Below are 27,879 nucleotides of genomic sequence, written 5' to 3'. Positions count from 1 at the left end.
ATAACAAACCAGGAACAACTTTCAGTTTTCAATGAAGTCATTGACGTCCTCCAACAAAACAACACAATTGTCGAAGATGCTTTTGTTTATCGATGGTCCAGGGGTACTAGAAAATCATTTAGGATATGTAATAAAATATGCTTCAATTTAGGGCTTCATATTATATCAGTAATGTGGACAGCAATAGTTGCTGTTTCGTTGTCCAGCAGTTGAAAATTTACAAAATATACATTCTAAATTTAAATGCGAATTGGGTGTCTGGATTAAAATCAAATTCCTAAGCAGCTGATGATATTTGATTAGCATGGCTCAATATGGGATAAAGCCCCAATAGCAAATAGTCATTCGTAATGTGTGTGAATTGTCTTCTAAAATATATCATAGGTAATGACATTCCATTCCTTCTAGTGCTAAAATTATTGTTCTTTGGGAAGATTTCATAAAGGTTTTGCCTGTTTTGCCACATGCTTATTGCCAAACGTTTATTTATAATTGTATTGAATAATCTTCTCTTAGACCCATCTTCAAAATATGCTGCTTACATAATAATATTCGGGCAAACCCACCAAAAAAAAAAAGGTATTCGCTGATTTTTTGCAAGTATGCTCCTTAGAAATCTGTACGTTTGTTGGTAGCTCCTAAACGGAACCAGATTAGAACCTAATTGTAAGAACTGTGTACGAATATTGTTTAGATTTGAAAATAATAAGTGGAGATAAAGCTGGACAGAGAGCTCTAATCCCTTGAATTGACTTTACAATATCCGATAAAACACTTCCATTTTCTTTCAAGAGGCATCAGTTTCCATTTACTTGGCCTTTTGCATCACGATCAGTAAACCTCAAGGGACTTGAAGGTCTCTATTTACTTCAGCCAATTTTCAGCTATGGCCAATAAAATTTTGCAATGTCAAGAGACCAATTTTTTAAGTTGCAATAGTGCCAAAAGGTAATTGTACAAGGAATGCACTGAGCAAGTGGCTGCTGAGTTTGGGTCCCGTAGCTCTTAGCTTGCATTTGGGAGATAGTGTGTTTGAACCCCACTGTTGGTAGCCCTGAAGATTGTTTTCCATGGTTTCCCATTTTCACATCAGGCAAATGCTGGGGCTGTAGGCCTACCTTAATTAAGGCCACAGTCATTTCCTTTCCACTTCTAGCCATTTCCTTTCCTGTTGTCGTTGTAAGGCCTATCTGTGTCAGTGCGACGTAAAGAAAATTGTAAAAAAAAAAGTATAAGGAATGTTGCATGTAAGGAAATCTTTCAATAAATATTTACCCCATTGACTGTCATGTCTTCATGGGTTTCAGCTAGTTATTATTAACTTTATTGGCCACATTGGTCCACTTGAGTTTGTTCCATATTCACTTTCTCTTTGAAGGTTGTACTGTTCGGTTCTTGTGATCTGCCCATTACTTTTTCATTCGTTCCAATCGTAATTTTCTCACTTAATTTGAAATCGCTATAGCTCTTCTATGTATCATTTCTGCTGAAAATTTGTGAGTCTTAATTAAGAAGGATGTTAATTTTATTTTTGTTCTCTGCATCTGCTATCTCGAGTCCAGCTGCTTTGAGATCTTCGTAAATTTCCTGTCATCTTTTCAAGATTTCTCATCACTAGTTATCAAAAAATCTGTTTTCCTGGCAGTTGCAAGATGTGAAAGTAATACAAGATACTTTTCTTCATTGTGCTGGTGAATGGGTCAATCTTTCATTAGACAATTTCATTAGAAACGATTCTCCAGACTTCTTTGATCTGGTATTTTTATTTATTTATTTATTTATTTATTTATGCAAGTTCTGATGATTCTTCTTTCAGTTTTGAGTATCTACTCAGTTCTTCTTTCATTTTTAATTTGGAACAGGGTTTCACAAGCATACATGGCTTCTGGGAGAGTTATGGTTTTGTAGTGTCTATTGACAGGCATTTCTTATTATACCATGACCAGGTTAGAAATTGGGCTTTTTTCATTTTGTTAGTCCTGTTTATCCATGTTTCTTTTTCTTTTAAGTTGTGTGTGATGAATTTTCCAAGCTATTTAAATCTACATTAATTTCTTTTTATCGGTTATGAAGACTTTATTTATGCTTAGGGATTTCATGGGCTTGATCTCAGTTTGCTCAAAGGATAATTGTAATCCTATTTTTGGGGCGATTTTGTGGAGGCTGGTGATTTTGGCTACCATAGCGCAGGCCTTCTGAAGTGGTGCCATCTAGATGACCTGACTACTAATTTCAGCATTCCATCTAGCAACGAAAGAAGAATTTTATGGCTTTGGAGACTATGGCTGAGATAATTTTAACTCTGTTGGGTGACACTGAATGCTCCATCAGAGATCTTTAACATGCCAACAACAGTGACATGGAGAGCCAAGATTTTTGACCACCCTTCAAAAATAGACTACCTCAATTGGAATCAGAGCTGTGAAATTGGGATCATGAGTCAGCTTGCTCAATATTATGTATATTTTAAATAATATGACTACAAATGAAATTGGCATCAGTTTACAACAGTAGTACAGAGGAAACAAAATCTGAATTTCAAACACATATACAAAAGTGAAAAGGCAGTCTCATTTTAATTTTATGCAACTAAAACACGTAGGCCCGTTTGTATAAAGACATCTGACTGGAGATCAATTAAGAACTTAGTTCTGAAAATGAACTGAGATTACGACTTCATCGCGTTGTATAAAACTGAACTCGGTTTACACATGTGTAGTTCAAATGTAATCGGAGTTCAAAAAATTGGACATGGCAACACCGCAAAACAAATGAAATACGAAATAGTTTGGCCCGTTGGATAATACTTAAATAGTGGGATTGACCTGGCCTTGACTGTCAACAAATGAAATACGAAATTGCCGTGACTGTCGAAGAAGGAGAAGAAAATAATATTGTAATCTCGCGAAGTAAACATGGAAGGAACTTTACACAGAAAGAAAATGGCGATCTGGTGGATATTGTACTATCAAGGTACAAACATATAATAGAAAATAAAAGAACCAATATGGTGACATCAAAGTTGAAAGAGAAAGCCGTTGATTTGTCAGTGTTAAAGAGCTCTCCAACAACCATTTGAAAACTTACTGTAGCATAAAACCTAAGAGTTGTTAGGAACATACACATGGGTGACAGGGGATAATTTATTTGACTAGGTTTCTGTAGTGGGTCCCTTAACTTTAGTTCCAGTCGTTCCACAAAATCTTTCGATAAACGAAATCTTATTTTGAACATTTCACACAATTCAATAATCGGATTCCGTCTGTGCCGAAAGACGCGAGGAGCTCGTTGTAAAATCAACTCTTCTTCATCAGACGAAAAGTCGGAATAATCTGACATCCCTGCTAAAGAAAATATATGTGCTTTGTTTTGTAAACTTGAAACATAATAGAAAACTAAGTAAGAACATGTTGGTATAGCAGTAGGCTATTGTTTATATTATATTCACATAACCTCACTTCTGAAAAAATAGAGCGATCTTTAGCAATATTATTTAACTACTAGCATTCAATGTATTTATAACACACCTCGATATTATTAAGGTACGGTATTCTTACGCAGATACGATACAAGGAAACACTTCTCAAGTCTTCAGGTCTACTTCAATGTTTAATATGAATGATAATGATCTAAGTTCAAGGAGATTAACCGACGAATATTCGGCAGTCAAATCTGAACTTGGATCAAGACGAGATGATCTTAGATTAGCATTTATACAACGGAAAATCGAAGTTCAACTTGACTGGCAGCCATTTTTCCTCTTTAAACTCAGATCAAAAGTTTTATACAACCAGACCGTAAAATATTCGACAGTCCAAATCACCATGTCTTGTTCCTGCTTTTTACCCCAAGTGTTATTTTGTATAATGCAAAATTCCTCTTCTATTTTAAAAATAAATAGTTATTTTGACCAGAAAATAATTAGAAACTTAATAGTTTAAATGTTTTACTTCTCTTTTTGTATTTCAGAAAAAACTTCATGCATTGACTGTTGATCCTAATACATTCCTGACTGACCCCGATGAGGCCAGTAAACCACAGTACCAAGCATGGCTGGAAATCGTGGAGGACCAGCTGACTCCTGAACGGCTATCAAAACTAATGGCTGCTAGTCCTGAACTTCATTGTCAATACAACAAACTAGTGCCAGAGCAGGTAAAGAAAAATATTTTAAAATTTCACTTATGAATTGGCAAATTAAGATGGAATTTATGGAAGTGATGGTTTGATATTTTGCAATTAAGAATGTGTAATGTATTAAATAGTCTGAAATAACTCTGTCCTCTTCCTGCCTTTTCCCTAAGTGGTTTATTCATTCTATTTACTCTATACTTTGTCCTTTCACATAATTTACATTCCTAGCTTTTTAAAAGCTCATGAAAATTTTATTTTTATTTTTTCCTTACCTTATGTACCCTTTCCCACATATGGCATAGTAAAGTGATATCTGGACACTTCACATCTGTAGTGTACTTAAGCATAGTGGATCTTAGTAACATATTTCCTTTTATGTGTAGTTCCTTGAGGCTAGAGCTACCAGTTTCTTCCCTGCAGGAGTTAATGCAGGCATAATGAAATACAGTGAAACCTTGTTAGTGCATTCCTCATTAACACGTTTTCCCGCTTATTACATTGTAAATTCGAATTCCCGATTCTCATCGTATTAGATCTATATAAAAATACCTCGCTTATCGCATCACGAATTTTTGCTATTACTGCTTAGTGCGGTCATATTTTTCCTAGCCCTGAAAATGTTATTTGTCATCGCTTGTGAAGGAAACTTGATTTCCAGCTAGGGTAAGAGCCGTCGCCACTGTTGTGTGATTACGGAAAAAGACCTTAAATTCCTGAGCTTCACAGGATAAGTTGCACCTTCGGGAAGCAAGCCATTAGTCTCAGGAATGTTCAGTTTTGCTTGCCAGTTAGCAGGGAGATTGCTGAATAACACAGTGAGCCTATTTGTACGTGTATTTCGCATTTCATTCAGAAGTTAGAAATTTATTTTGTGTTGAATGGTACAGTGAAGTGTAGTGAATACTTGTTACGTGATACGGTAGCCTATATCGGGATTAGGAACATATAAACATACCTGTCGCATCACAAATTTTCGCTATTATCGCTTAGTACATGTAGAAGTGTATTTGTTCCGTGGTACAGTAGCCTATATCTGGATTAAGAACATAATCATGTGAAATTGACGGGCGTGGTGCATATTTGTCTTATGAGAGCCTAGTTATGGATACGGAAAAAATAGTGCAATTCCTTACTAATAAAATCAAAATTAAAACATGTCAAAAAGTGGACTGGTGTCCACATCTTAAAACGTGCAAAGGTCGCGAATGTTGAACTCACACCTTCGAGTTTCGACTCAAGTTGGTCGAAGTTTATTCAAAATGGCGGCCATTCTTCTCTATTGCACTTGGTCGAGTGTAACCTCCAGTTCACTGTTTAAGAGTGTGACCAGAAAATAATAATAACCCACTGCTCTGAAATAAAGGCTTCTTCTAACATTTGTTTTAGACAGAGTGTGAACTGCAATAATACTTTGATATTTTTATTGGCCCCATGCACATATTTTCGTATTTGTTGTTTGATGGTTATTCACACTGTTCAGTGCACTTATTATTTTATAAGCCCCAGCAGAAAAGGTTTTCATATTTGTTCTCTCATGTTTTTCATACCTTTCAATACGTTCCTCTCATCTTTAGAAATGCTAAGTGTAGTTTTCAATGTACCTGCGGATACACAATGTGAAATGCCTTCATGTCGGGGAAAACTTATCTATTTTTCCATATCCCTGTTGGATAGTTTTTATTTGTATATTCAGTAGTACATTTTCTCACCTAACACATTCTTTTTTGTTGTTCCCTGCAGAAACATATTAACGAGGTTTTATTGTGTGAGATACAGAAGGCAGTGACAGGCAGAAACCTGGAAATATTTTGCATGATACTAAAATTGAACAAATTGTGAAAATTCAGGTTGTTTAAATATTAGCAGAGGATTCAATTCACTGAGTGAAGTAGAAAGTGAAAATGACAGTGATGACAGCACGTGATATAACAGCATTTGATTCGTGACTTTCACACACATAATGACATTAATTCTAAGCCTGATTTTCAGTGTACAGGTAAACTCTCTTACAGCCAGGCTGAGTGGCTATTGAAAATTACACTCTCACTGCGTGAGCTTTACTGATTTTCACAGTAATATACTACAACATCCAGCCGACTATCCCTCCAAGTGATTATAGGCTGAGTGATGGTAGAGGGGATTCTTCTTTAGATTGAGTTAAGGATTCAAGCTTTTTCTGGTACTCCTGCATAATTTCTTGATTGACTTTCAACTCGTCTCCCGTAAGTCTTCTGATTTTAAATGGGGTTCTCTTGGTGGTTTTGGGTATGAACCTTATCTTCACCCTAGGTAGGTAGTGGTCTGACTCCACATTGGCTCCCTTTTGAACCCTGACACTATTCCCTTGGCACTGGATGTTGCCACATGATCGATTTGAAATTCCCCCAAGCTGGATTCGGTGATCTCCACATCATCATCATCCTTTTTGTTTCTTGCTTGAACCGGGGTGACATCAACCTCAGACTGAACGAATCACAGACTTCAGTCAGCCTTTGTCCATTCTGGTTTGTCCTTTAATGGCCTGGATATCCTCCAACTATTTTCCTATATTTCTTTTCTTTTCCAGTTTGTTCATTGAATATTTTCTGTTCATTTGATATTTTACTTGATGATAGGTACTTGCATAGTTATCTTTCAAATACAGACCAAAATTTGTGGACTTCTGGAATCTTTCTGTTACCCTCATTGTTTGGAGTATGGGCATTGAGGATTACATAAGATTTGTTTTCACCTTTAAAGGTTAGAATCGAAAGTCTTGGGAATGAGGGCGTGAAATCAGTAATGGCATCTGTTATAGATGTGTGAGCAAAGAAGGCTGTTCCCAAGATGGTTGGGGACTCTCTTGTTACCTGACTTTTTCTTCCTTATGTCTGGTAGACACTTCAGTATTCTGTAGTTACTCATAATGGATACTACTTCTGAAGTTAACCTGGTTTCTTGGACTGCTAGAAGTTTTATTTGGTACTCATGCAGTACTTTAACATGTTCCATTTGTTTGCCAACTGTAAGGAATGTGTTTACATTAAAGGTGCTGTAGAGTTTCTGGTAACATGTTAAAATAAATTGCAAACAAGTTTATAAAATAGTGGAGTGTAATTTTAAAATTGTATTTGATACAAAAAATGCTGGTTGGCATTGATACACAAGAATATATTGTGCCTCGTGTTGAGGCAAGAGATATCGCGTCACATACATGGCATCCGCACAGCACGTATCAAAAGTGGAAGTGCTAATCTCGTACAAGTATGGCCAGAAAAAGCAGCACCCAGTGCTCCAAGGAGCAACTGTAGGAAACATTGAGTCCAAACATACCATCCACCTATATCGAACGTGACTTAGCACAACAAGAACATGAAATATAAAACACTGAATGGTAAATACAGATTATGAAATATGCAATATGAAATATAAAATATGAGACTGTATAAATCATTGTCATTGAATGTTGCTGTCACTGAGAGTTCCAAGTTACTTCAAATACACAAATGCAAATCAACATATATACAACACAAATATACTGGAATTAAGTATCTAGAAGAGAAAACACATCACTACATCATTCAGTGGGTAGTGGACACAGTTTGTTCACTACTTTGCAAAGCATACTGTTAGGAGTGCGAACATCAACTACTCGGTATAAGTCCATCAGGTCCTTCGTGAACTCTGTTTACCACAGTTAGTTTCCACTGTACTGGTTTAAGAGTACAGGCATCCCTGGCACGATGTTGGCAACAGCTGTTGTCCATTTACTGCGTTGCTTAACCCCTCAGTGCGGTGGATTTAAGTGCCCGGTCATCTTTGTGCTGCAGGATGAGTTCTGAGCGCAGTGTTTAAGTTTTCCCAGATTCATGCAAGGCTTTATTCAAAGCAGCACAACTTTGGTACTGTTGTACGGATTTCAATCAAACTTGCACATGCATGTTTAGAAAACTCCATTCTTTTGGATAATATGATGGTATCTTACCTTAATATTTGAGTTTGGTGTGGAACGTCTTGAAGCATCCCTCAACACAGAGGCCCGCTTTGCAGTCTGGACACCGAAACGCTGTCTCTCTACGAATTTTCTGTTTGTAGTACACAACATAATCGGATAAATTTTGAAAAGTTTGTTGAGTCCCTGATATAGATCAAGTGCCTCATTGTTGTTGAAATTCATAAAATTACTAATTGATTCAGATACATCCATTGAAATAACTGACCCAAAGTTGGCATGGACACAATAGAGCTTTTAGAAAAGTAGCTTTGTGACATAGGCTTTTGTATTATAGCCATGAGCATATAAAGAGCAATCACGAAGTATATCTCGTCCTTTGTCAGTTGGTTTCCAATCCCGCATTCTGGAATGAAGTGGAAATAAGCCCCTAGATCGGATTCTTTGCTCAGCATATAAATTTGTTTCACAAACTATAGTTCCAATAACTGGTCCGTAAAGAAAATCTTAAAAACCGTCACACCATCACATTCCCCAACTGCATCATTCTGAGGTCCTGGGTTTCCTATAAACTGTTCTATTTGACCCACGTAATTAGATAGGTTTCCCACTGCATTGTATTAGTCGTGACATGCAGATTGCCATTCTGCGCACTATCAATCGTATCTGATTACAAACTGAGGACTTCGCGTACAGCGATGTCAACCACATCACTCAAATCACCATCTGAATCTAACAAACTTTTGTCAGAACCAGTTAGGTTAGATAGTGCTGATTGAATAAGAAAACTGAAACGTTTGCCACAAAGTTTGATTAAGTATCTTCGGTACGGTATAGTTTTCTCGCTATGTGCACTTGCTAGTTCTCTGGTCTACATTTGAAGGCGATGTTGGAGTCGATTAGTAATACACGTCAACTGCTGTTTTGTAAAGCAAAATTGAAATGAAAGAAGAGAATATGTTTTCGTAATAAATGCGTAAATTACGTGGTCGATAGCAGTTGTTAATGTATAATATAACTATTTAAAATAGTTTATTTGAATCTGCCTTGATCAATACACTCATTAAATGAAAGAAAAACTATTTATTAAACCAAACATGTTTCGGGAATCTCAACCATTCCCTTCCTCAGTGGTCAGATCAAAGAACAAAACAATATCACACAATCTTTTGTTTTACCATTTAAAGAAGTATTGTCCTAATACACCATATCAAAGAGTAAAAAGAAATATTAAAAAATGATCAATACGTAAAATTTTGGTTGAACTGAATGAGAATACTATATAAATTTCGGATCTTCAAGTTTTTCTTCTTTTCCTCTTTTTGCTCCTTAAATGATCATATGCTAGTCTATACAGTGGGTTATCTTCTGCACTTCTCTCATTTAAACTTGATTCAAAAATTTTTTTTTGTGTAAATTTCTAAATTTTCCAAAACATTAATTAATTTTCCCTTTTTGGCCAAATGTAATAATTTCATGTCATTGGAAATGTCTGTAAATTTATGATTCATTTCAATCATGTGTTCTTCCATTGCCGAATATCTTTTATGTTTAACCGCATTAACATGTTCTTTGTACCTTATAGCCAAACTTCTACCAGACTGTCCTATGTATCCTTGTTTACATGCTTGGCATGTTAATTTGTAAATTCCTGATTTATTGAATATACATTTATTCTCTATCTTATCTGAATTGAAAATTATCTTATTAGTGTTATTATCCGTTTTATATGTGACATTGTTCTTTTTCCTGAAAATTTTAGCCAGTGAAACAGCAGTTAAAAACTTGAGGTCTTCAAAGGTATTCCCGGTGGCGAGGTAACGTAAGGTTATAGACAAACGTTGACTTACGGGAATAGCATCTCGCATAATAGTATTCTTTTTCTCGATTTGAGGCGTAACCAAAGCGATAAGTTCATCAAACAATTCACCATTCATGCACAGAAAGTTTTGAAAATCATTTGGCTCGCATTTTCTCAGTTCGGTGAGTAAATTTTCATGAGTGTACCTTTCTCTGTCTAGAAACCACTGTTACCGGGCGAGTTGGCCGTGCGCGTAGAGGCGCGTGGCTGTGAGCTTGCATCCGGGAGATAGTTGGTTCGAATCCCACTATCGGCAGCCCTGAAGATGGTTTTCCGTGGTTTCCCATTTTCACCAGGCAAATGCTGGGGCTGTACCTAAATTAAGGCCACGGCCGCTTCCTTCCAACTCCTAGGCCTTTCCTATCCCATCGTCGCCATAAGACCTATCTGTGTCGGTGTGACGTAAAGCCCCTAGCAAAAAAAAAAAAAAGAAAAGAAACCACTGTTTGACCCATGTCCTTCTTTTCCATTTCTGCTTCTTTTTGGCACTTACGCCCACGGTGCGCAAAACGCGGCAAAGATCAGTGTCACTCAACATGTTCACCAAAGAAAATAACGGCATGGACTGACTATATATTGCAACGCATATTGTATGTCTGTGACCGATTTGCACAATATATTGTACAACCCTTCAATATTAAGTACACACTATCAGTTATATTGCACAAACCCCGATATTGCACGTGTATGAGCAGCTAACAATATATTGCACAATCCATTTTGCGCAATAATATTGCACGTCTATGGGCCCCTTAAAGAAAAGTTTTAAATGAAACAGGATAACACATTTTGTAATAAATGCTTAAATAACGTGACCGATAGCAGTTGTTAACTCGTTAGAAATAAAAGCTGAAGTAAACAATCGCTTAATTTTAATGTTATATACTGAAATAAAGTAAGAATTTGATACACCTCAAGATATGGCTGAGTACGTCGCTGATTTCAGGGGATAGTTTATATTTTCTCCCGTCTAGTTAAATTTCAGAAAGGCTATTCCCATGTAAATTTTTAGCGTGGAGGTTATTATTTCTCTACATGTGCTTGAAATATGTTTTCATGATACACATACGGTTAGATTAGATGATGCCGTTTGAAGAAAACTGAAACTTTGCAACAGAAGTCTCTGGAGTGAAACTATAATTTTTTCAGAGTTAAATTAAACACACTTTCACGTAATATTGGATTTTGAAAAGTAACAATCATATAAGCCGTAGTGTGGACATTATCCATGAAAACACAAGTTTTGTACAAACTGATTGCCGTTTCATACCAATTTTAATATGTATGAGGTTTTCCCGACTTTTACGAAAAATCGGATATAACGACAATCCGCTATAGCGAGTAAGTTTTTGCCGTTATGAATTCTCTCTATAACGGACTTCTGCTGTAGTCCATTTGCCACCTGGACAAACTGTTCATAGGAATATCAGTTAGGGTAGGGTAAGGAAGTGCTACAATAGGACCACCAATAAGGAAATGACCGGGTGTAAGAACTTGTGGGTCATCAGGACTAGAAGGCATCTGACATAAAGGTTGAGAGTTCGAACAGCCTTCAGTCTGTGTTGACACTGGGCACATCTCTTCAAATGTAAGACACTGGTTACCTGTCACACTACGCATGTGGTACTTCATGGATTTAACTCCGGCTTCCCAAAGTCCTCCAAAATGGGGTGAATCTGCAGGGATGAAATGCCAGTCATAACTACGAGTAGATGAAAATTCAGACATGTCCCTTTGAAAATTGCTGTCCTTGAATAGATTGTACATAGCCTCTATGGTATTATTAGCACCCCTAAAATACGTGCCATAAATCTTTGAAGGGCTGTGATAAAGGTATCGGAAGTCACTGACAACTCGATATGTATGGCCTAGGTAGCCATGCAGATAAAAACAGCAGTATAACATTTACCCATTACCTTGCTGCTTTTCTGACCGGTTCGAATTGTGAAGGGTCTAGTGTTGTCAACTCCGCAGTTGTAGAATGGATGCGAAGGACGCACTCTGGAGCTAGAAAGTTGTCCCATCAGCTGGTGAGACACTGCAGCCTTGAAGCGATAACAGCTTATACATGCATGCACAATCTTCTTGATGATATGTTTTCTGTTAATGATCCAAAATGGAGTACGTAGAGATGAATTAATTAATTGAGGTGCCGCATGCAATAGTCGGTTGTGCTCATGCTGCATAATTAGTTTAGCTAAATGACTCATAGAAGGCAAGATTATTTTATGTTTTTGATCATTGAAGCCTGCCGCCCACCCTGTTGAAAGCAGTATTGTCTAAAAAGGGGTGTAGGCTAGGAAGTTTACTCTTGGCTTGAACTGTAGAAACCTTTGTGAGTTCTTTAAGCTCCGTAGCTATGGCTATTGACGGGGTTAACTTCAGGCTGTTGTGAAGTGTGAGTGCTAGTTCATCGGATGTTAGAAATCCAGTTTTTTTTTTTTAGACAGAAAATTTCTTAGATTGTGAATAAATCATAGACATAATCCTAATACTCTCTGAAGTCGTATTAATGATGAAAATCTTGCAGTTATATCCTCAGTCAGTTGTGTGACTGTCAAATAGGTCACTTCTTGGCATTCCTCACCAAGTGATTCTTCAGGTATTGAAGTTGGCTGAGTTGGCCAATGGTCTTTGTTTCTCATAAGCCATGCTGGTCTATGTCACCAAAGATAATTACCGATCAGATCCGATGTGTGTGTTCCTCTTGATAGTAAATCAGCTGGGTTGTGCTCTGAGGGTACATGTTGTCATGTGTAGTCGGAAGTGAAGTCTTGTATTTCTGAAACCCTGTTAGCTACATAAGTCTTCTGCCTTGTAGGGATTGCAGCTAGCCAAGAGAGTACAATCGTCGAGTCCGTCCACAAATAAATTTAATTTATGCTCAAACATAAAGCAGGAAGTGTCTTCCTTATCAAATTTGCGAGAAGTTGAGTGCCACGTAACTTAGGTCTTGGAATGGAAATTTGTTTGAATGGAGCTACTCTCGATTTAGAACATATCAAATGGAAAGTAACTTCTCTCTTACCATTTTCACTTCGTAAATATAGACACACAGCAAATCCTTGCTCTGAGGTGTCCGAGAATCCATAAAACTCTACACTGGTTATTTTACCATTAACCTTAATAAACCTAGGAACTGATATTTGATTCAACAGTGATAGCTGACTGTACAAAGCTTGCCATTTATCATTTAGCGCTTCTGGAAATTCTTCGTCCCAATTAAGTTTAAGAAGCCATAATTGTAGCCTGAATATTTTGTATGACATTATAAACTGGAGAGAATAAACCAAGTAGGTCATAAATTGAGGCGATTATAGCAAGAGCCTTTCTCTTCGTTATGTTGCCCATATGTGACTCAACATGTATCTCAAATTAAAACGTATCCTGCGACGGATGCCAGTGTAATCCCAACGTCTTAATTCCATCATGATCAAACCTGCAGAGAAGTTGCGTCTATCTTTGATGTTCAAGAATCTCCAGAAGAAGTGAGGAATGATTAGAGCACCACTTGTGTAACATGAATCTTCCACTCGGAAGAATATGTACGTATTAAATCCCTTTGCAACCCTTGTGTTTCAACTAAGTCGTCTGTTCCTGTGAGTAAATTATCAACATACATATCTCGGTTTGTTAGGTATCTTAGCAGTATGCTGAGAATTTGCTGCTTCTTCACGGGCTAGTTGAGTAAGACATCTTGTTGCAAGAAACGATGCTGGAGCTGTACCATAAGTCACAGTAAGTAACTGATAATGACGTAGTGGCTTGTCAGGGGAATTCCAGATCGTAATCTTCTGGATGGATGAGGGCCTGGCGGAACATCTTCAATATATCAGCAGTTATCACATAAGTGTGAGTCCCGAATCTAATTACAGTGGAAAACAAGTCATCTTGTTTGTTGGGTCTAACTAACAGTGTGTCGTTTAAGGAAAGTCCAGTAGCCATCTTGGCCAAAGCATCAAAAACAACTCTAGTTTTTGTCATGGAACTGGTTTCCTTGACCACCGCATGGTGTGGTAAGTAGAAAATCCCCTTCTCTGGCAAATTGTCATTAAGAACCTTGTCGTCAGAATTTGTGGAGATTGGTTGCATATGACCCAAATCGATGCATTCCTTCATGAATTGAGTATAATCTTCTCTAAGTCTGGCATTCCTGGATAGTTTTCCTTCTGAAAGTTGAAATCTATGCTTTGCGTTGTTAAGTGATTTCCTAATGGTGGGCGATTTTCTCACCATGGCAATTTTACAATGAAACAACCACGTTCATCCCTCGCTGATTCTTCATATGCTCTTCACATGTTTCTTCTTCCTTACTGCGAGGAACGTATGTGATTTCTTCCTGCTCACAGAACCTTCTAAGTTGAGAATCTACATTGGGCTGTGCAGACTGAAATAATGTAGTACTGTTGTACTGACTCTTCATTGGCATGCATCCGGTAGAATCCATCCTAGTTGAGTTTCTTGTAAAACAGGATAATTCTTGTTCTGGTTAAACACCTAGACCTAATTAAATATGGGTAAAGGTCTGACCCTTTCAGTATGTCAATTGTAGAGGGTACATTAAATTGTTCATCAGCTAACTGAATGTCATTGGGGAATTTCCAATCACTAACATCAATGTGAGTAGAAGACATTTGTCCTGTAGGACTTGGTAGTATAAAACAACAGGGTTCCAAGCGACCTGGAAAGTCCAGGATTGTCAGGGAAGTTGACTCAAATTTGTTATGTGTCAGGTAATTCATACTGATGACGGTGATGACAAACTGCAACCTGTGAATCCTTTGAAGCGAGGAAAAGTGATGAATTGAGAGGTAAGTTGAATTTTATTTTTTTAAATTGAAATTGTACATGTTTCAGGCTATGACAGCATTAAAACAAGATGAGTTTGTTGAAATGCTGAACAGTGTGTGGTGGCTCTGGCCCTGACAAGCTGTACAAGTATATTTTTATCCCAGCAGAGTATCTTCACATTGCTGAGATAAATGTATTTGTGCTTTGATATAGTTTTTGTGTACAATTAACATGCTTTTCTTTTGTTTCAGATTAGGGCTATGCATTAGATAAGTTGGGAAGAAAAAACAGCTTTCAACTATCAGTGGCTGGATTCAACCCTTAATCCAGGGTTTGTAGATTGTCTCAGTGATGTACCGGACAATAAATTTGAAGTCTACTGTAATGTGTGCAGAAAGAAGTTTAAACTCAGCAATATGTGGTGCCAGGCATTTAATTCGCATAGAACTGGACCAGAACACACTCAGCTTCAGAATATTAAATCAAGACAGCCTTTATTGTCATCATTTTTTGTCAAACCTAGCACTAGTTAAACTGAAGTAAGAAGTCAAGTACTAAGTCAACAGAAACAAGAAGTGTAGACATTGGATATGGATCTCTTGTAATGCCACTGTCATACCATATGTTAGTTCAACAGAAACAATAAAGACTGAGGCAAGGATAGAAAGTCAAAAGTCAGTACACTGTGCTACTTCTTATTTTAATAAAGATGAAGTAGCCAAAGCAGAAATTTTATGGGCATTAAAAGTTGTTGCTAGTAAATACAAGTGGAGCTCATGTGCAGATATACATGATACATTTAAACTTATGTTCCCAGATAATGCAATTGCATTGAAATTCACCTTTGATGAAAGTTAGTATTCCTACGTGATTAATCATTGTATTGCACCACATTTCGGTGAGTTATTAACAAATAATTTTGAAAACTTGTGACGACTATGTAGTTTCTTTTCATGAGTCACTCAGTAAGGTAACACAAGAAGGGCAAATGGATTTCATTGTCAGATTTTTTTTTTTATATCAACAGTCATTGAGTGGTTTTTAGATATTGGAACAGTGCTTTTCTGGGTCGTGCTACTCGCCAAGATCTGCTGCAGAAATTTAATCATGGACTGCAACCTCTTCAAAGATAAAACTTGTTGCAGGTCTCAATGGATGGGCCTAATGTGAACTTGAGCTTTCTCAGGAAGTTTGAAGTGAAAATGGAGACAGAAAATCCTGATGGGAAAAAGTTATTGAACCTGGGAGTGTGTGGTTTGCATGTCATCAATGGAGCTGTTAAAACAGGTTTACCGGGCGAGTTGCTCTTGCGATTGTGAGCTTGCATTCGGGAGATAGTGGGTTCGAATCCCACTGTCGGCAGCCCTGAAGATGGTTTTGCATGGTTTCCCATTTTCACACCAAGCAAATGCTGGTGCTGTACCTTAATTAAGGCCACGGCCGCTTCCTTCCAAATCCTAGGTCTTTCCTATTCCATCGTCGCCATAAGACCTATGTGTGTCAGTGCGACGTAAAGCTACTAGCCAAAAAAAACAAAAAAACAGGCATAATGACTGTAAAGTGGGAGCTTAATTCATTCCTGCGTAACATGTATTATTTATTCAAAGATTCACCAGCTCGCCGGTCGCAATTCACTGCAGTGACTGGTAGTACAGTGTTCCCACTGAAGTATTTGTACAGTATGATGGCTTGAAAATGTTCATTGTTTGGAACGAACCTTAGAAGTATTTCACCACATCAAGGCATATGTTACAAATGCTAAGTTGCCAGAAAGTGTCCTGTGAAAATATTAAAGAACAAATCCAAGACCCTTTTATAAAATGAAAACTAGCATTTTTTTAAAACCTTTTCTTAGGGGATTTCAGAGTATCAAACCGCTTGCTCCATTTTTGTATTCCCATCTGAATGAACTATTAAGAAGTTTGATGAATCGCTTTGTCAAGCATAATAAAATGGCAAATGCCATTGATATTAGGAGTGTGATTTTGCTTGATCTACTGTGACTTTCCTAACTGTCTGACTAAATTTACAAACATATAAATCTGCATTTAACTTGAAAAATCTGAATATCTGCATTTAAAATGCAAAATCTGAAAATTAACATTCATTAAATAAAATACACACTTGTTGGACCTTGTACTCACACTTACTTGTTACCTGCTTACTTACACATACGTTATTTGAAGGGCGCCAGCTACCACTCAGTGCAGCAATAATAGAATGAGACTCTTGACTATCTCTAGGGTGTGGGGTAATAAGCTTACTTTTGACAACATACCATATAAGTTCTAGGAAAAGGAGATTGGCGTTTGGTTTCCCCATTAATTTTGAGGTTAAGATATTTTACTGTTAATGAAATAAAACTATGAATTCGTTTGATAGAACAATATATATTCTTTAAATAATATATCAAAAAATAGTGAGTCTTGTTGCGATAAAACAGATGAGAATATGAAATTATGACATTGCAACTGAAAGAAACTAGGCATGAATTTGAATTCTTCTTGACCGGACATTTAACAATTTATACGAAATTTTTCCCTCACTGATTCACTTGACTGTACCTTCAACACTTTGAGTGTAATTACGACGTATTCCTTTGATCTGGTGTTTACTGTAGATGTGTCGCGCCTAACTTGGTGATACATCCTTATGACTGCTTCTTCTCCATATCATCTGACTTCTTTGTAAGTCAATATGGTATTACCTCTTGGCAGGTCCAGGGTTGCCTTCTCTGACTTCATGGTAAGCCCTTGCGTCCGTGTCTTCAACTGAGTGAGCGACCAACCTTTTGGTCTCACTCTCTCAATGACCAATAATTAATGGCTCATTGAGTCTTCACCATCTCTCGTTCACACTCGTTCACTGACCAGCTAAGGCCTCTTGATCTAGTAGACTTCTTCACTGTACTGCATCCGTATAACTAATGACTCACGCTACAATATGCACCCACCTTATATAGACGTTGGTTGACACAGCTACGTAATCTCCAGAAATAACAATGACATACTCCCACAACGCGGCAAATATTACATACAGTTGTGAAACCGCCGCCGGCTCGTTGGGTTTCTCAAAGAAAGTGAACTCAGTGCTAACTAAATACGATGACATAGCCATGGCGTGGCAATGACTTGGCAGAATCGCCAACAATATTGCACAATGCACCAATGTCACATCCAATCTCTGATATATACAACAATTCTCACTGTACAGGTATTGAGTGTTATTCTACACATACGTATATATGCATACATCTAAGTACAGTCTTGCAAGCAACAGGCAATTGCAAAATCGAATTGAATAAAACTGATAATTACAATAATAGTAACAATATCACAGATAACATAATAATAATACTGACATAATAATAATAATAATAATAATACAGATAAAATAATAAAAGTACAGATATCATCTTGTAACGGGATTTGAACCGTTACACTACAGCACCCAACAAACTTAATTGAGGTAGGTTAAAGTTGATGTTGGATTTAGTACGAAAGAGGTACTTAAAGAACTAAAATTGTCAGATAGAGAAATTCTTAGTTTTAAACACGAATATCAGAAAATATTAGTGGCAGTTGTTACAAAACAGTTGGATAAGAGTCCTTTAAAGTATAGATTAGTGAAAGGTCTTACGAGTTTGACCACACATATATCAGCAACCAAGTCTTGATCAGACCCGAAAGGAATATGTTTTGGAAGTATTGCGTGAAGCTAACAGAATAACTTGTGGCTAAAGCACAATGTAATTATTTCTCTTTGTTGTAAATCAAAGGAAGCTTTGGACACTAAATTCAAAGAATATATCTCGATATCTCATGATGGTATGGGTTTAAACATTTTCTTTGGTGACATTTTAGCAGAAAACAAACAGTATAGTGAACTTTGGCAAGTAATAAAGCCTTTGTCGCATACTGTCTCATGGAAATGCTGCAGTGGAGAATAGCTTTTCTATAAATGAATTAATTTTGGTAAAAAAAAACATGCATGAGGAGTCAATTATTCCCAAAGACAAGTGTATGATTCTTTTTTGTACTATGGAGGTGTCAGATGTATACCAATTAATCATAGAATGTTGTTATCAGTGAGATGTGCTCATAAGAAATACCAGGGTTACTTGGAGAAGATATACCTGAAAGTCAAAGAAAAGGACAGGAAAAAAGCTGAGAAACAAAGAATAAGTGATGTGAAGCCAGAATTGAAGATAAAATATGCCTACTCAAAACCAGAAAAAAACTGTGTGTAATTTTGTTGTGCTGCATTTTTTTTTTTTTTTTTTTTACCAACCTTGTGTGTCATTAGTAATTTTCATAGTAATACTTTCATTATTCATTTTCAAATAAAATGTATTAACATTTATTATTATCTGGCAGATCATTATTAAATTATATGTATTCTACTGTTTAAAATGTGGTATTTCCTATTTGAGTAATAAATATTGTGTACAGGTGTGTGTTGGACAGCTAATGGGGGTGGAGGTGGCTGCTAAATATTGTGCAAATGCCAAATTTTTGTTAGGGAAATGTCATGGTAATTAGTTTGACTTTTTGGCTGAGAACCCTGAACAAGTCAGGTTGTTAGAGTACTTGTTATCTCTCAAGGTAATACTGACATCACCACTAGTGTTATTAATTCCTGATATAGGCATTTCATTATGACCGCTTTAATCTAAGTCACTGAGCGAGCGTTTCTGTAATGTAACTAGCTTATGATCCGCCATCTAGGAGTGCTCTGCACAAGAATTCAAGTCTATGAATACCCTTGACCTAAATGACAGCTGTGGCTAGTAATATATGTGATACTTGTGTCTGTCTGATGCTGAAATAACTCCTGGGTTACTCTCAGCACCGCGCGAGTTCTCACATGCATTAGAATTACCTCCATGAGAACTGAACTGATGACTTCTGTTATCAAAATGCAATCATGTATGATGAACGTTATGGCACTCTTTACATACCCTTGCTTTCACACTGATTAGACTCGTGTCCTGTATTCAGACATTTCACGCTTAAACTGTTTCTAAGAGCAAATGTTTTTCTTTTGCGAATACTCAGGCTTAAAAAAATCATAACACTTATACAAAGGATGTTGGCCTTGGCAGTGTGTGCAAGCATTTTTACCGACATTTGAGAAGTGCCTACCTTTATCTGGCTTATTAGGTTTAGTGCACCTTGTTTCATTTGTTTTGCTTGTTGTGTTGGGTTGTAAATTTCCCAACACTTGTCTGCATTTTTCAAGGAACGCAATAAAATCCTTAAAGGAAGGGAGTGGTTCATCATTAAGCATCAGCTCCCATGCCTTACGAGTGGTTGGATCAAGCTTTTCAGTAATTATATGTCTAGTGCTTCTAATGCGTTCATATTGCTTGATACTGTATTAATCAATTTGGCTAATTCACATGCAGATTCCTTACTGATTGCTATAGGTTATAAAAGCTGGTGGATGTGGTTAGTTGCAATTAAAGGCGGAAACACACTGCTGTCACTTCACGTGAACCATCTCTGAGCTGAGTCAGTGTGGAGGGGAGGTTGATGATGTCACTGCATGCGGCGTGAAGACAGGAAACACACTGTCCTCATGTTCACAGATCACTGTATACTTCGACCGATGGCAAGCTACGATAGTACATCCAGTTCATCGGATTCTGATGATCTTTTAATTGCCTGTGATGTTTCTGTTGCCATGAGTACTGTCTGTCGCAAACTACTGTGAGTGCATGAAAGTAATTTGCGGTAAATACTACAATTTAATAAGGAAGCTATATGGGCATCCGGAAAAAATTCAGATGTACTTCAGGCTGAAAAAAAAAATGAATTCACCTACTTACATAATCTCATCAAGGATGAAATTGTTGGCCGAAGTACGCTCTGCATTTGCAACTTATTCGGAGGAATCCTGCACAAGCATTTCAGATATGGGAAATTTCAAAAAATAATTCAACTCATTTGAAGACTCTGTGCCATGGCAATTACCAACAGTTCGTCATGGAAGAATAAATTGACAAAGAAGAAATGAACTGGATATGTAATTCGTTTTTTGCTATTTGCTTTACGTCGCACCGACACAAATAGGTCTTATGGCGACGATGGGATAGGGAAGGACTAGAAGTGGGAAGAAAGCGGCCGTGGCCTTAATTACGGTACAGCCCCAGCATTTGCCTGGTATGAAAATGGGAAACAACGGAAAACCATCTTCAGGGCTGCCTGCCGACAGTGGGGTTCGAACCCACTATCTCCTGAATGCAAGCTCACAGCTGCGCGACTCTAACCGCACGGCCAACTCGCCCGCTGATCTCTAATTCAGCAGGATTATTTGTAACTTGTGTAGGACTTAATTTTTTTATTATTATTATTATTATTATTATGTACTGCTCCGTAGCTAAATGGTTAGCGTGCTGGCCTTTGGTCACAGGGGTTCCGGGTTCGATTCTCAGCTGGGTCGGGAATTTTAACCATCATTGGTTAATTTCATTGGCACGGGGACTGGGTGTATGCGCCTTCATCATAATTTCATCCTCATCATGATGCGCAGGTCACCTACGGTCGTCAAATCAAAATACTTGCACCTGGTGAGCCGAACTTGTTCTGGACACTCCCAACGCTAAAAGCCATACACCATTTCATTTATTATTATTATTATTATTATTATTATTATTATTATTATTATTATTGAGATAACAATCATAAGTACAATTGTGGACTGTTTTCAACAACTGAATCCTATTAAAACTAGATACGCCATTTCATTTATTATTATTATTATTATTATTATTATTATTATTATTATTATTATTATTATTATTATTATTGGGATAACAATCATAAGCCCAATTGTGGACTGTTTTCAACAAATGAGTGCCTAGTAAAATTAGTACGTGTGGTCTAAACTCCTTTCCTATTTTGTACCATGCCTCGTGCCACATTTACTGATTTCTATAGTTAATCGAACCTATGTCATACAGATTCTCATGCACCCACAGCACCAATTCAATTAACATTTCTTCCATATCCTAAAAGAAACTGCTTCTATTCGCACTTCACGTCGCCAGATATGTGCAAGAGCAGAAAATTGTGCTCCGCATGAAGAGCCTGTCACCAGCCGTGACATTAGTGCAGTGTGATCATTCTACATTTCATACAGTATAGAAAAGGCATAGCACATCTTTCTTGACAGGTTCGATTGTGCCACGATAACACACGAACTCACGTGAAGTGACAGTAATGTGTTTCCGCCTTAATCGTTTATTATCATAACCTTTCACTAAGTAAATTCCATGCAATGACGTAATTAGAATTTGTAAGCGGCAGGTTGCAGGAGATTTTCCGCCTCGCCTGAAAGTGTAGATTTAAGGTAATGAAATTTCTGTTTGTCCGATAGTGAAGCATTGTTATGAACCATTGCATTATACATGTCACAGAATCCCGGCCAAAGTCGTTATGTAGGATTAATTTCATATACATAAAAAGCAAATTATAGCCAATTTTCTATTAATAAAATTATCTTTAAAAATTGGGGTTCACGTCTTGGATTACAGCATTCATGTTTACTACGGGATATGGTTCACGTAGCCATTTTCCATACATGTATGCAATTGGTTGAGCTTAATATTAATTTCAAAGTAACCAATACATAAAAAGTAGATAAACTGGATAGGAATGCCTCATTTACAATCAACAAACGAACATTACAGTTTCACATCTCTGCCTTCAGTGCTGCATTTCATTTATTCACATCTCATCATGACAAATTTGTTATCTTTCGTTCATGAAGCAACATGTGTATTAGTATGCCAGTTAACTCTTTCACCAGCATGGATCAAAAGAAGCGAAAGCAGTTTTCTTTAAAAGAAAAATGTGAAACATTCGGGAAGTAGAGAAAGGAGGAAAGAAAGGAGAAATAGCGAAGAAGGATGGCACTTCAACACTATCTACTTTTCCAAAACAGAAAAGTAAGATAGAGCAGAATATTAATGCTTTTGCCCTTGGCCCCCAACCAAAGAAGATGAAGACAGCAGACTATGAGGAGGTGGACAAAGCCGTTTATATGTGATTTGTCGAAATGCGGACCAGAAACATTCCTGTCAGTGACCCGCTGTTATGCAAGCGAGCAACGATCCTGTGCACGTTCACTTGGATTTCTTGAATTTGTGGGGAACACTGGTTGGCTTCATAGGTTCTGAGATGGTATTTCCCACAAGGTTGTAAATGGTGTAGCAAACAGTGTCCCGAAGGAAGTTGCATCTTCATGGCGGATGGTGACACTATTAGCTGCCTCGAAAGAACATTCACGGACAGATATTTATAATGCAGATGACACTGCATTATTCTACAGATTAATGCCGAACAAAACCCTTGAATTCAAGGGAAATAAGTGTTTTGGGGGCAAACGCTCAAAAGAACAGATAACGGCTCTTTTCTGCACCAACTCCACGATGACAGATGAACTGAAGCTTCTCATAATTGGGAAGTTTGGGAAGCCAAGGTGCTTCAAGGGAGTATCTGCCCTGTCAATATAGGCGCAATAACAAGGCATGGATGACATCAGTGATTTTCGATGAGTGATTGTTGTGCCTGGAACGCCTGATGAAGGCTGAAAAGAGGAGACAATTGCTCCTCTCAGAATTGTGTACCTCACCATTTGGAGCGTGTGAAAGTTTTATTTTTGCCTCCTAACACTACCTCAGTCCTGCGGCTACTGGATCAGGGGATAATCCATGTGGTGAAGTGGCATTACCGAGCTCGTGTGGTCTGGCATATGCTACACCGTATGTAACATTGCCTTAGAGAGAGACATTAATTTCAACTTATTGGAAGCAATGCAGTTGTTGAGTGCTGCATGGAGATCGCTGAAAGAAGAGGTAATCAGGAACTACTTTAGAAAAGCTGAAGTGGGTTATGGAGAAGATAACATTGCAGAAAGTGAAGAGTTGGATTCAGAATCAGAGAAGAACTGGAAGCATTTGTGTGAAAAGTTGGATGTGCCAACAAGTGTAAATCCTACTGATTATGTCAACATGGACTGTGTTGTGTTAGTGGAAAAGAAAATCACTGAAGAAGAGATTGTGGCAGATATTATAAGTGATAGGAGTCCATGTGATGATGAGGTGGAAGGGGAAGATGTGCCTCAAAGTATTCAACAGGCTTTGACTCTTATGCAGTCAACAGCATGGCCCATAGTCTCCAGGATTTTCGTCTGTCACGAAGTGATGTGCCAGAATCTGTGTTAAATTCAAGTGTGGTGGTTGCTGACTATCTTGAATATTTGTGTCTGGGAGTGTTCAGAAGAAAATTACAGACGTTTTCAAAAAATAAAGTCGAGGACATAATGTACCGTACAGAGTAAAATTTGAGATGCTGAAAACTTCTTGCAAATACCTGTACTTTATATCATTACTTCATATTTGTACATATATATATATATCCTAATTTTCCTTTCATTTAATAAATACAGTATTAAGGTTTTTATGTGTAAATTCATGTTGAAATATCGTAGATTCTTCGACAGGTTTAGCAATGGGTGAGTTCTTAAGAATTGACTTATTTCAGTACAACAAAATTTCATATAACAAATTAATTTCTGAGGTCCCCAAAATGTTGTTATACTGGTATTTTACTGTATTGTAACAGGAGTTATATTGTGGCTGAGAAGTGGTATTATGGGTGGGGAAATTTTCTCTCAGAACTGGTGTGTTCTCATTAGTTAAGAAAACGTTTTATCCATGTTGACATGTAATCAGGATAATAGGTAGGAGGTTATCCACCTTTCAGTACGCTATAAGTAAAATGACAAATAGATTTTAGATCATTTCACTATTGAAGGGACCAGTTTCATTCCAACCAGGGGTCATCCTCAGCCTTATAATTCTAAACATCGGTACAATCATTAGAATCCCTTATCATATACATTATCACAAAACATAAGACAGGCATTAAAATATATAACAATGAAGTAGAAGACTCTTAAAACACCACATGTGAAATTCAAATAAAAGTTTTGTTAAATTAACCACTTGTAAACAATTTCTGTTGGACTGGATGTCTGAAGTGTGTCACTCAGTTCAAATTTGTTCCTTGTGTGTGTCCCATTTGTTGATAATACCAATTTAAACAAAGTTAAAATTTTATCTTCTTTAATAATGTTTTAAAATGTTGGGCAAAGTTATGCGGTTAATTAGAAGTCATCAGCGGTTATAAAAGAGAACCTGTATTATCTTGTAACCAAGCTTCTTAAAAAATATGAGTTGTAGGCCAACCGGTGGATTAGGCTCAAAAGTATCCTCCTGACCATGTCAATGTAGGAAAATGTTTAAATGGCCTTTTGCCGTATTCCCCACATGTCAAAGTGTTGGCAGTCTGAGAGACCAGGAGGGTACTTTTGAGCTTTATCACCGGGTGAGTTGGCCGTGCAGTTAGGGGCGCACAGCTGTGATCTCGCATCCGGGAGATAGTAGGTTCCAATCCCACTGTTGGCAGCCCTGAAACTGGTTTTCCGTAGTTTCCCATTTTCACACCAGGCAAATGCTGAGGCTGTACCTTAATTAAGGCCATGGCCGCTTCCTTCCCATTGCTAGGCCTTTCCTGTCCCATCGTCGCCATAAGACCAGTCAGTGTTGGTGCGACGTATAGCAAAAAAAAAAAAAAATGAGCTTAATCCACCGGTTGGCCTACAACTTATATTTTTGAAGAAGCTTGGTCATAGGATAATACCCATATATTATATGGTTCTCTTTTATAACTGCTGATGATTTCTAATTAACCACATAACTTCAGCCAACATTTTAAAACATTATTTAAGAAATAAAGTTTTAACTTTCCAGCCTTCTAGCTAATTCTTCACACTTTGTATTTTCATAGATTTGGGTATATTTACTATCATGTCAGCCCTCTAGCGAATCTTTGGTGAACTCAGTTTAAAATTGGCAACACTGAAGGTGCCACTCACTTCTTGTTTGTATTGAAGTTGAAGCTTTTCAACATAAATGTGTCTTATGGCTTGCAGTAAATTTGCTTCACGAAAATGGATGATGCAATGTTACATAGGAACCGTGCAGGCTTTGATGTGAAGTATTGAATAACAGTGGTGACAGCTCACTTCCTCGTCATAGTCTAGTTTCATTCCAAAACTGCTCTGTTCTCCCCACATGTGTCTGGACACTGCTGCATATATTCTTTGTTTTCTGAATCCTTTCTGTTGCATTACTTTTCAATACCTTTGGTTTGGGTGTAAGCCTTTTGTAAATTAAGGAGTGTTATCACCATATCTCTTCAGTATTTGCGATGTTTTTGCATTAACTGCCTCATACTGAGGATGGGGTCTAGTGTTGATCTTCCATTTCTGAAGCCATATTGCTCTTCTTGTAATTGTCCTTCCACCTTCCTTCTCATTCTCTTTTCTAATACCCTTTCAAATAATTTTGCTACCTGAGATATGAGTGTGATTCTTTGATAATTGTCACGTATCCTCCTCCTTGAGTATAGGTATTATTACTGCTTTACCCAAGTCATTATTTTTCTCTCCAAATGCATCCTAATATCCTATACATCCTAAGACAGTATATTTTGTGAATGTGGACTCTATTGTGTAACTAAAACACCAATTATTCCAGAGAATTATTTCCTTTCATTTAAATGTAAGTATGGATGTCTAGGTGTCCCATGCGTTGTTCTGGCAGCGCTACTTGTTCGCCAAAGCCCTGTTGGAAGATGAAGAGGCTCGTCTGGAAGCTCTTGAAAGGAGAGCAGAGAGAGAGAAGCAAGCGGCCGAGAATTTATGCTGGGAGAAAGGTAAATCAATAAGATTACACTTTTTTAAGCCTGATTGAGTAGGAGCCATGCTTTCAGTGTCTACTTGTTTTCCCATTCTCATATCAAGCCTGGCAATTGTAATCACATATTATTTTTATTTGTATATCTAAATGAATTTGGAATGGTATAAAGTCAAAACAAACTTCATAATGAGGTACATTCATGTTCTAAGGTTTCCTCATTTTTTCTTCAAAATGATGATAGGCAGAAACATGGGACACATTTTAAAACACATGAATATCCTTTGTGAATATATGACACAGATGACTGCATCATCAGGCTCACAGAAGCCATGTGGCAGCAGCTTGAAACCAGAGATATTTTGGATACTTAATATGGCAGCTTTCACGTTCCAAGAACCAGGTATCACCCATTTTCTCTGCTTGCATGGTATCATATTAATTGAAAATCATCATCATTTGAGTGAAACCTGTAGTGATGGTGTCATGGACATGAAAACCTTGTGCTCATGGCTACTAAAATTCAACTAAGGCAGAATGTCATGTGTAACTGAACTAAAACAGCCTCAGGCAAGCCAATCTGAGAACAAGATTGTTTGAGTGGAGCAACAGGTTATGGAGGACCATCGTTTGACTGTGGAAGTTATTGCCACCATTTGCTGTATGCTGTGCATATCGAGGAACTCATTTACTGCCTTGGATTGTTGGGCATGAGCACTATCATCTACTAGTGTAAAGCCCTGAACTACAGGTTGGAGGATGTTGTGTATGTTTGCCAGACCAGTCATGTTACCCTGGATAGGAATTAAGAGGTGTACGTTGACCAAACATGATTCCACCCCAAAACATGACAGAACATTGTAGCTACTGATGGCACTCCAGTATGAAGGGCTCATTCCATTTCTCGCCAGACGGTCTCCAGACTCTAATGCCCTATGTGTGGGTGCAAATTTATGACGACATCAGAAAAGAGATGTTATGATGCCATGGGCTATGAGTTGTCGGCCACATCACACGAGCTGCCTTAAGATGAATTTTAAGAGGAGCTTTTGGCATAGGTCTCCTTCATATCAATACTCTGTTGTACCACCAATTTTATGTTGTCTGATCTGATACATTTACTCTAGTGGCCCTCCAGATATCATGGCAAAATTAGGGGGTAGCAGTGGCGGATCAGCAACCATTCATATCTCCCTGAACTTTTCCCACTCTCTGGAGACATCACTCTGACTCACTCTAACATAGTGACAACATCTGCTTGTTGCCATCCACCTTGCAGGAATTTTACAATTCAAAGTGTTCAGTAGCAGAAATGGGTACTCTTGACATGTTTACCTTAGTCCTACACATGCTCTCTATACACCACAGACTTTAAAAGTGATGAAATAAACTGAT

At 37.5% G+C, this 27,879-nt stretch overlaps 1 protein-coding gene across 1 annotated transcript in view; it reads left to right on the top strand.

Annotated features, from left to right (window-relative positions):
• The window catches only part of LOC136866382 (BSD domain-containing protein 1), a 93,930-nt gene that overhangs the window by 30,547 nt on the left and 35,504 nt on the right, over window positions 1-27,879 (top strand). The window contains exons 4-5 of the mRNA XM_068226852.1: window positions 3,970-4,155; window positions 26,368-26,503. Of these exons, the coding sequence (XP_068082953.1) occupies window positions 3,970-4,155; window positions 26,368-26,503 (322 nt within the window). The remainder of the gene's footprint in view (window positions 1-3,969; window positions 4,156-26,367; window positions 26,504-27,879) is intronic.

Source organism: Anabrus simplex, chromosome 3 (assembly GCF_040414725.1).
Source record: "Anabrus simplex isolate iqAnaSimp1 chromosome 3, ASM4041472v1, whole genome shotgun sequence".
Lineage (NCBI taxonomy): Eukaryota > Metazoa > Arthropoda > Insecta > Orthoptera > Tettigoniidae > Anabrus > Anabrus simplex.
The sequence above is the reverse complement of the archived record's forward strand: the minus strand, read 5'-3'. Positions and strand labels throughout refer to the sequence as shown.